This window comes from Coffea arabica, chromosome 8e (assembly GCF_036785885.1).
Source record: "Coffea arabica cultivar ET-39 chromosome 8e, Coffea Arabica ET-39 HiFi, whole genome shotgun sequence".
Taxonomy (NCBI): Eukaryota; Viridiplantae; Streptophyta; class Magnoliopsida; order Gentianales; family Rubiaceae; genus Coffea; species Coffea arabica.
The window spans coordinates 44,844,466-44,855,715 of record NC_092324.1 but is presented as its reverse complement, the minus strand read 5'-3'; the positions used below and the strand labels follow the sequence as shown (position 1 = coordinate 44,855,715).

General features: G+C 32.4%; 1 protein-coding gene across 1 annotated transcript; it reads left to right on the top strand.

Moving 5' to 3' along the window:
* Positions 1–7,801: 7,801 nt before the first annotated feature.
* LOC113704872 (UPF0481 protein At3g47200-like) lies at positions 7,802–9,738 on the top strand. The gene is made up of 2 exons (XM_027226742.2): positions 7,802–8,040; positions 8,164–9,738. Exon 2 carries the CDS (start codon positions 8,199–8,201, stop codon positions 9,720–9,722), a length of 1,524 nt encoding a protein of 507 aa, XP_027082543.1. The 5' UTR covers positions 7,802–8,040; positions 8,164–8,198; the 3' UTR covers positions 9,723–9,738.
* Positions 9,739–11,250: the final 1,512 nt, after the last annotated feature.

Here is an 11,250-nt window from a genome sequence, read left to right as displayed (position 1 = left end):
AAAAAAAAAAGAAAAAGAAAAAGAAAAAATTGTAATGGAGAACCTCTAGTTTCACTTAAAAAAAAAAAAAAAGACAAAAACTTCACATAATAAAATGCGGACAAATACACAGTTCATCAGGTCTTCTATCTGTTTTTTTTTTTTTCCCAAATGTTCTTGCGTGTTTATGAGCTTTGGAGTCCCAATCCGAATATTTCACCAACGGCCCACTTATTTAATTTTCTTTTTTCCTTGTAAAATACTAAAATAAATGCTATATACTACTTCAGAAGAACAAAAATCCATTCTTCATCTTTTACTTTTATCACATATGACTACTTGCAGTACCAGATAGATAATCAAATTGGTTCAAATTGGAGCACAAAAGAACATTCCACGTGCGATTTGTGATGTCCGCCTCCTCACTATATAATAGTCACTTTTTAAAAAGCCGTAAATTATGATAGGGAGCATAGGTGTCAATCGTAACTAAGTTACTTTGACTCACCTATCAACTAACTCAATTAAACATATTTAATTAGTGAGTAATGGGTTGACTCGGATCACCTATTTATATTCATTTAAAAATAATTATACATTTAAATTCGTCTTTTACTGAGTGTTAAGCAAATAAATTTAAATTTCTTTCCATTCTAATAACAATAAAATACCATTATTTCTTGGCAGACAACATGCAAAAAAAAAAAGTAAAATTTTAATTGATTTATAAATGAATAATTGAGTATACTCATACCCATGCCCGTTTATTAAATGGATTGAACCAATTATATCCATTATCCAATCATGAGTTTGGCAAGAAAAAACCAATAATAATAATAATAATAACAATAACAATAATAGTAATAATAATAAATTCTTTAAATTTGTTTCTCATCAGCTCTTTAGGATGTGGCGAAACATTTTCTGCACATGTTAACAAATTTTTTTTTTTTTTGGACATCAGCAAGATGATCATTCAATTATTGGGTCAATAAACGAAACATGTGGCTAATTTTTCCATACCCTCTTTCATTCTACTGGTCACAACGGCGGAGCCAGGAGAGGCAGCCGTCCATCCAAGTTTTTCATTTTTCTTTTAGGTCTTAGAAAATTTTGGCAATTTTTATTAAGAATCTTTCTCTTGCTCCATTAGATTTGAAGAAATTGCGTTGCCCCCTTTTACCTAAATTTTGCTTTATGAAAAATTTAAACTTTTACTCTTTAAACATTGTTGACCTTGCTATTTTGTTATTAACCTATGAAATTTAACTTGTTATTAATTGCATTAGAATTAGATATTGACTTGTTAAAACTTTGTCTATTATGTCAAGAAAATTTTATTGAAAACTAAATTATGTACACCCTTTAATTAATTATTTCATTTTTTATTAGCCAAAAATTTCAAATTTATGTACTTGGTTCTACATATATATGATCTTTCGCATGTGAAGTTGAAATTAATAGTTAAATTTGTATATTGTCAAAAGTTTTCTTCTTAGACATATAAAACCAATGTCTACATCTTATTAGGAGTGCAAAACCATACATCGTAGAAATATTATTATCTGTGCATTTTTCATCTGCATTTTAAGATATGATTGCTTTGAAAAGTTCAAGTTAGGGTATAGTCAACTTATAATTTTTGACTTTTAGGGTTGTAAGAATGAAAATATATAGCAATGAGTAGTCGCATTAATAAATAATTAATACATATTTCAATTTAGTAATAAATATACAGCTTCATTATTGTGTTGTGTCTCATACTGTTAAATTAATTTGTTTTTGTTAAAATAATGTAGTGGGGATAAAAATGTAACTTACATCATTTGAGATTTTAAACAACGAGAAAGAATCTACAATTCAAAGGACAAAAATACTAAAAAGATAGGAATAAAAAAAATAAGATAATGATAAACTTAAAAAATTAGCGGTTGAGAATAGTCTGTCGAACCAGAGCTCAGAGAGTCTTTCATTTCATCTTCGTATTTTTACAAACAAAATAGGAAAATAGCAGAATGGCCGCGTAACTTACTATCACAGTCCGTAACTTGATGAATTTTGGATGAAAAGGTCACTGGTTCATCATGTTAAGAGCAAAAACGAGAGTATTTTCTACATTTCCCCTTCCAAACATCCAAAATTGTAAAATCCATCATGAATTTATTGCAACCCGATTTCCAATCACATCCAAAACATGATCTCTAGATAAGTTTGAACCAATCACAGGTATGGAACCTACATAAAAAAAAATCCAAAAAAACCCAAATGATCGATTTCTTGTTTCAATTCCAAGTGCATTAGAAGAAAGGGTAGAGTGCGATAAATGGATTTTTGCTCTAGGGAGATTTCAAAGGGTTCTTTTTGCAATTAGTAGACTTTCGGTGCTCCCTTTGAGATTTTTTTTTTTTTTTTTTTTTTGGCTTCTGTGAGTTTAAACCCACACGTCTGTGATACTATTAATGTCCTTCACAATAATTGTGGCCATCACATAGGACCCAAAGGTTAGAATTTTTTTTTTCAATTGGTAATACCCATAATATACTACACTAAACAGGAGGGGACCAAATGTGTTACATCTGAGGCTAGACTAGAGGGAAGGCCAATCTAAATTAGAAGAGTATACTAGCATATTCTCTCAATTAGAAGAGAATATTCTCTAAATTAGAAGAGTTTACTAGCATATTCTCTAAATTTTTTAAACTTCAGGGTGTGAGATTTAAATCTAGAGAAGTTAACCGACAAATCAAAAAAGAATTTTAAATCTCTTGTGATGGTTAATTTGCCTCTCGAGAAATTGGTTTCTCAGCTATTAGCGAGACAGGGTCCAAAAATAATCAGCACCACTTGGAGAGGTGGTCAATACGGCAGAACATACCAAAATAAAAAAAGAGAAAAGACAAATTTAATGGGCCACTTTTGGAGGCAAAGAAAGTGAAGGGTAACCATCAAAAGACTGGTTCATTAAACTATGAGCTGCTTCCTCACGTTACTAGGTAGTCAAGGATTGTTATCCAGAAAGCTTATAAGAGGATAGATTTTATCGAATCTACAATTCGGTGGTCAAGTATTTAATAGTTTGTTTGGATGATTGTTTTTATAAGAGGATAGATTTTATCCAGAAAGCTTATAAGAGGATAGATTTTATCGAATCTACAATTCGGTGGTCAAGTATTTAACAGTTTGTTTGGATGATTGTTTGGGAAAAATAATTCTATTTTCTGTGATTATTTCTTGTATACATTTTTTCAATCACGTTTTTTGTTTTACATACGTTAAACCATTTTTTTTTTTTTTTAAAGTTAGAGGTTTCAAATCCGAAATTTCTCACTTATACATCTCATCGCCACACAACTCAATCCATCGCTTTTTCCTCACCACATACATCATCATATCTTAAATGGTATTATTGTGATTTTTCCCCCCCAAAAACTCTCGCCACACCACTCAATCCATCGCTTTTTCCTCTCCACATATATCCTCATATCTTAAATGGTATTATTGTAATTTTTTTCCCAAAAACTCTAAAAAAATGCAATTACAAACCACCTAACTTTACGCTCATGACATTTTTAAGGGGAAAATGCCGGTTTTCATCCCCAAACTTTGGGGTAAGGATACATTTCGTCCCTCAACTTTTGGGCACGACACATTTGATGTCTGAATTAATAATTTTTTACCAATGTCATCCTCAAACAGCAATTTAACCAATTTTAACGGAATTGGTCACGTGAAAATCACATGACCGTTAAGTAAACTTAAATCACATTTTTAATAAAGCCTACCAGTTTTCCATAAAGAGCTGGTATTTTATGGGTAATTTTTTATTATTTTTAACTTTCACATATTTAATTTATGTTAAATACAAAACATACTAGTTCAATGAGTAAAAATATGTTATGAATAACTCAAAGTTTATACTTTTAATAGTTCAATGGGTAAAAATATGTTATGAATAATTAAAGGGCCAAATTTTTACTAGTCAAATAGTTCAATGGCTGCTCAAATAATTTGCTCTTATATAAATAGTAAAAGTATGCAAAGTATATGTAATTTTTAAATTTTGAGGGGAGCTTTTTGTAACTATTAAAAATCTCAAGGGATGTTTGTGAAATTATCCCTTTTCATTTTTCATGCTGATTATTTCTTTTCTTGCCTATTTTTCATTTTATCTTTATTTTTAGCTTTTTTCCCCCCTTACGTACGGGACACAAGTGTTTATTGATGGATGTTTAGTCAAAATTGCCAAAAATTAACTGATTGCATGCAGGAAACTGGCAGGTTTTGTTAAAAACGTGATTTAAGTCTACTTAACGGTCATGTGATTTTCACGTGACCAGTTTCATTAAAAATTGGCTAAATTGCCGTTTGAGGATGACATTGGTAAAAATTTATTAATTCAGACATCAAATGTGTCGTGCCCAAAAGTTGGAGAACGAAATGTGTCCTTACCCCAAATTTTAGGGATGAAAACCGGCATTTTCTCCATTTTTAAGACTGCGTCATCTTTGACTCCTCTCATAAACGAAGTCATTCGAAGCCCTAATGTCAGCAGAAAGAAATACGGAACACGTCCTAGAAGGTGATTGGCTCCACTGTGTGTTTGGATACATATTATTAATGTTTTTTCAAGATTCTCCGAATACATCATTGTTTTTTAATTTTTTTAGCTACTTTTAACCTTATACATGCGGTCATAAGTTAGTTACATTTTTGATATATTAACAACATTCAAAATACTAGTACAATTTGAAATTACATACTTCTCATATAGGCATTTACGTGTGAGTAACATTTCTAAAAAATTTTAACAAAACTTAACATACTAACACAATACCAGACTTTCAAATGATTATTGCTAATAAGGAAATAATAATTGAAATCCTTCAAATTGGTAATAACAAAATGAAAACAACTTATCAAATATAAAAGATAAAACAAATTGTCAAATTCAAAAAAGAACTAACATTTACTCCAGGCATTCTTTTAGGTAATTCCAATAGAAATATGTATTATTACCTTTGATAATTCTAACTTAAATATGTAACTACTATTTAAACATTAAATTAAAATGTCCAATTTATAAACATAAAATATTTATATTGTCTAAAGTTAAAAAATCAAAAGAACAAATTTATGTATGAAAAGATAACACTTTAACTTTTTGGTTGGACACTACCCAAAAACATATTATTAATTTGGCAAGAACAAAATAAAAAATAACTTAGGAAATATCAAAATTAAAAAATAATATCAATTTCAAAAAAGAAATAAACAAATGATGGTAGTTTTTACATTTCATGTTCTTTATTTGGGATAGTTAAGGGTAGGGCAATAATACCCACTAACTTGAAAATCCGCCATATCCGATTTGATTTGATCTAAAAATTAGGATATCTAATTCATATTATTTGATCGGATTAAAAGAGGGTAGAGTAATAGCTTAGATATAGGACGGGTTATGATCACATAATTAAAAAATCACGGATACTCGACCTGCCCCCATATATTTTTTATTTATATATATATAAAATAATATTTTTAGAACTAAATTTCATTCAATAAATTGCATTAAAAATATGAAAAACTATAATTTATTTACAAGATTCATTTGTAGAGGCCATAATCTTATATTTTTTTAGAAATGATTTTAATTAATATGGAATATATATTTTAAAAAATGTGCTATTTATTTTAAATTTTTATTGATTTTGAATTCTTTTAATTTTTCCCCTTTTTCTTGTATTCTCTTCACATATTTGTTTCTTGGTGGGAGACTTTTTTTGAAAAAAAAAAAAATCTTTGTTAAACCTTATATGAATATGTAGAATATAATGGGGTACCCACTAATGTGTGGGGTGGGTAAGGGTTAAAAGATGACTTACCTGCAACGTACTGATCAGGTCAATCAAATGGTGCATAGGGCGGGTACCCGACTCTTGCCCATTCCTAAGGATAGTATCTATCAATAATGCTAAAAAAAGCTAATACAGGCATTTAAAATCTTCCTTTGGATTTTGATATGAACTATTTTGAAACAAGTACGTACTAGAATAAAGTAAAAAATACAACTACACAAGGCTAATTTTTAATGGCCTTGGGCACCCGTTAGAATATATTTTAGGTGTCATATTTTTAGAAATATATGATTAATTAGGAAAAGCAAATAAATACAAAAGGTGGTAGGTAAGATTAAATAAGAAAGGTATGTAAATATAAGGAAAAGTAATAATTGTTAATATGTGTATATATATGGTAGATTAGCTGAATATTGGATATATTAACAAGTGCCCATTGGGCACCCATTAGAGAAACCCAATTTTTATTCTTTTCATGTGCTAGTTTAGATATTTCATAATTGAAATTCAGTGCTAATGATAAGGTTTTGTTTATAGTAATTCAAATCGGTCTTAAATAGCTACTTTCATTAGTATTTATATTTTTTCCTTTTATTATTATTATTATATACAAGTACATAGTATTGCTTTGTTATTTTTGTTGACATAGTGTTGCTTTGTTATTTTTGCTGACTTGAGTCTTTCTTTGGGTTCATTTGGGGTTATAGTGACTTGTCAAAAATACTTATATTAGTTGAGATTTTGAAAGGATATGTTGTGTAGTTAATAAAGAAAAGGGTATTGATATATGGGTATTTTGAGCATTTTGGCGTGCCTTTGTTATGGATAGTGGTTATATTTTTTTAAAAATGTTTTACAAAGAGTCACTATATGTATGTTTTGATCATTCAAAGAAAACCTTAAGTTAATTAACCGTCATATTGAATGAAACTTTCATTTGTATAAAATGTAAATTATAATAATGGAACACGAACGCTACAATTATGCAAAATCAGTCACTATTTGTTGCAATTCAATTAAATTTGTTTTATTTTCAATATTCTAAATTTTATATTTTGGATTTGACTTAAATATCTTTTAATTTGTATAAACAGCCATTCATTCCTATACATTTTTATTATTCTTATGCTCTCTCTCCTTTGAAAATGGATGTAGTCCAAAGTAGTATGCATGTAATCATGGCGTTGTAAGTGCTCTCCAAATTTACTGAACTTAGCATTTAATACCTTGAATAGAAATTCAGTTCATCAAGTACTACATATCCTTCGCTTATATGTTGACTTACCACTATTAATTAGAGTAAATGCAATTCAACTACGGGATAATATTCAATTACAACTAAATATTAAGTTGTTATAAGTTAACAATTTTTAATCTGTTTAATTTGAATCCTTGTATCACAAATACTATATTCACTCTTATACACTAGCATTTTAAGTTGTTCTATAAAATTTTCTATTAAATAAAAAATAAAAAATGTGAAAAATGCAAAGCACCGTTGTAAATGAATTAGGAACGAAACTAGTACTGTCATAAAATAAAAATTGTTCTTACCAAAAAAAATAAAATAACAATTGTTAGGAAGCATGAGTGTAAGTGAGATCTAGTGTAACATTTGAAAGATAACATTAGAATTTAGTAACATGGCAAGCCTTTCATAAAAGTGCTGCAAATACCAAAATGGGAGAAGTGAAGACAAAAGTTAATTAAATTCGAACGAAGCATTGCAGTACAGTTGCTGTAGTGTAGAATTTTTCTCAGGCCTGACGAGTTCACCTTGCCAAGCGCGTGATCTGTGCTTCGTAGTCCAAATGGTTTTGGGCCACAAACAATTCAACCATGGCCAGTCCATGATGTGTCAATTTCTTGTCTAGACACGCAGAGCAAGCCCACGGTAGGAACGGTCAATGCGTTCCTACCATAAAGGGGTCCGTACACATAGTAATTTACTGAAGGAAACTGCTTGGCATCTTACACAGCAATTTGGATGTATCAGCTAAGTACCATTTGCTTTTGAGTACTAGCTGCATCTTCTCAAGAATAAGACTTACAAAGTAGTAATTCTTTATTTTCACGAGCTACTGCTGCACTATAAAATCCTGGCCGGGCCTCAAGTGCATTTGTAACAAAGACAATTTTTGTACCTGCCTGTACTCGAGCAAACCAAGATTACTCGCAGATAGCTACGCAAATTGTTGGTTTTCGGGTAAGATGCGAGTACTCTGAAGGAGAATTGAGTAGTAGCGAGTTTAATCTTGCCACAATTGGTCTGCTTTACCGTTTCTGAAACCAACCTTGTGATTAATTTTCTGTCACTTTGGTCTTGCAGTGGTATTCTGATTCTACTCAACAACATATACTAAGATGTCTGAGGACAAAGGACTGACCACTCGTATTGATCGAAAGCTTTCTGGGCTATCAAATTCATTTAGCAAGCAACGGATTTTCAGAGTCGATCATAAACTTCGCAGCCAAAATGAAGTGGCGTACGAACCACAGATGTTCTCTATCGGGCCTTATCATCACGGTAAGGAAAACTTGGTAAAATCGCAGACGTATAAGCTGTGGTACTTGAAAGAGCTTCTCCTTCGAAGAGGCGAGTCAAGTACTGAGAGATACATCAATGCCTTAAAAGACCTTGAAGATGAAGCTCGAAGTTGGTATGCAGAAGAAGATATGATTGGTCTTGGTACTGATGAATTTGTTGAAATGATGCTACTTGACGGGTTCTTTATCATTGAGATTTTGAGGAAATATGCTGGTTGGTGCCTGTACAAAGATTATCCCCTTAATTACGGCCCAAAACAAGGTGATCCCATCTTCCTGAATCGTAGGATAATGGGATGTCTGTTCAGGGACATACTACTGTTTGAAAATCAACTGCCTTTCTTCATCCTGGTTCGTCTGTTTGAAATGACCAAGTCACCTGGAGGAGCTGAGGAGGAGAACCTCGTTGATCTTGCCATTTTCCCTCATTCACCTCTGCATCTCTTTTTCCCAGGTGAGAAACCTGTATCATTACCGAATCCTACCACAAACATTGCTGGAAATGTTGGAGATGTCGTTCATCTTCTTCACCTGTTGCACGAGTGCTGGTGTTGGTCATTTGCTGGAAAACTAGCAGGTGGTAATCGAAGCCCAGAAAACGGGGATCCAGGTGACATTTATTCCACAAGCGGCTGGGATTTGGAGAAAGGTGTATCCGCAACCCAGCTACCCAAAATTACTAGCATCTTGCACTGTTTTCCATTTGCTTCAAAACCAGCAGCTGATCATCAAAGCCAAGAGAATGGGGATTCGCAAGACAATTGTTCCACAAGTGGCGAGGTGAACGAGCACATAAAATGCGCAAGCGAGCTACGACAAGCCGGGATAAAGTTTGAGACGGCTAACAAAAGTGTATCGTGGCTGGATATTGCTTTTGAAAAGGGGGTAATGAAAATCCCGACTCTGGACGTTCATGATGTTACAGAATGCGTCTTCAGAAACTTAATTGGGTTTGAACTTTACATGATTAATGGACTGTATGATAGAAGATATGTAATTGATTATGTCACGTTCATGGATAGTCTCATTGCTTCCTCAAGGGATGTTGAAAAGCTTCGACGCCAAAAAATTATAACCAAATGGTTAGGTGATGATGAAGCGATATCTTCAGTGTTTAATGGACTTGTGAAGGAGGTCGAGACTTATACAGGCAACGATGTCTTCTGTTACTCGAGAGTTTTCAAGCAAGTGAACGAGTATTCTAGCCGGCGTTGGAACATCTGGAGGGCTCATCTGATGAGGAATTATATCGAAAACCACTGGTCCGTCATGTCAATTGTGTTGCTCATTCTGACATTTGTGCAGACCATATTTTCTATCCTACAATTCGAAAATGAATAGGAATTATTTTGAATTATTTTGTGCGCTTTTTCTCAACTTTGTTCCCTCATTTATAGCCGATGATGTGCAATTGAGTGGTTTAATATGCTCTTTTTGCCAATTCAGGCTTTTTCATTTAACTGGAATAGATATGTAAAAATTTTGCAGAGTCATTAATCCTTGGCTAACACACACATCCCCAAGCAGCAAATACTTAGACTAGAGGCCCTGACAAGTTTTTTCTTTCTTGGTTTTAATCTAGGAAGAGATTAATGTATTGGCTACAATGTTTGCAGACCTTAGTTCATGTTGGTACTCTCTGACAGTAACATGAACCTGAAGGATGATAACCACCTAAAAGCTTTTCTTGCTGAAGTATAGGACTGGCCTGAAAGCCTGCAATACATGAAGTTTGGGCATACCTAGTGGACACCCTAAAACAGATTCTTTCGAGAAATAAATTCCCACAAAATCACAATCTCGATCTTCTGCCTGTTTTTATATTTCTGGAGTAAAGCTGTGGGTTCAGATGACCCCCACAAATTAATTTTTTGCTACTATAGACAGTAGGTTTCTTTATTTCAGTATATCACTGCTATAACTTGCAGCCATGGCTCATGGCTACATGTGGTGTTGCTTCTTAGGGCTTTCCGAGGAAGGAGAATAAATAAAACTGAAGAATAAAACAGAAATCAAAAGTGAAAAAAGAAATCAAAACGTACGTGGGAACTGGGAAGTAAAGGAAATGTAGTAGATGTCATTTGTCAAATAAACAAACGTACCCTTCTTTCTTTTTTTTTTTTTTTTTTTTTTTTAAATAGGGATGTCATTCCTTAATTTATTTATAACCTAAAAGTTATAACGTAAAAGAACACAGCGAATTAGAGGGGGTCAAACCTGACCTCTGTTAAGTAAAAGCAAATGTACCCTTCATTTGAGAAGTTATGAGTAAAAATCCTAAATGTAAAGGATCAAAGGTAAGAAAAATTATGAAGGAAAATCTTAAATATGGGAGATTAAAAGGTAGTTTACCCTTTAATTTAGGAGTTTTTACTCCAGAGCAGCATGACTGCAATACTTGAATAGGAACAAGATAACAGACACCTTCTTGGACTAGACTTCAGTAGACTTGCATGTGCCTGACACAATAACAAACAAAAGGAGTCCGCTAACTAAAGTAGAAATAGGAGCCCTGCATGATTGGCCAAATTCTAAATTCTAAATGTTGAGAAAAAAAATATACAATTGGATAAAACTTTATGAGTAAATTTTTCCTACAGTGACTGTGTATACACTATCAGTATTGGATTCATGACATGTGTGTAGAGCTGTTAAACGAACCGAGCTGTTCGGTAGCTCGGTACGTTTCGGCTCGTTCGTGTTCGTGAAAGGCTCGTTCGAAATTTTAAACGAACCGAGTTCGAACGAATTTTTTTGTTCGATTAATAATCGAGCGAACACGAGCATGTTCGCGAGTTTTAACGAACGTTCGCGAACATAGACATAATTATCATTTAACAAATTTTTGGGTTAATTTTATGGTTGGACT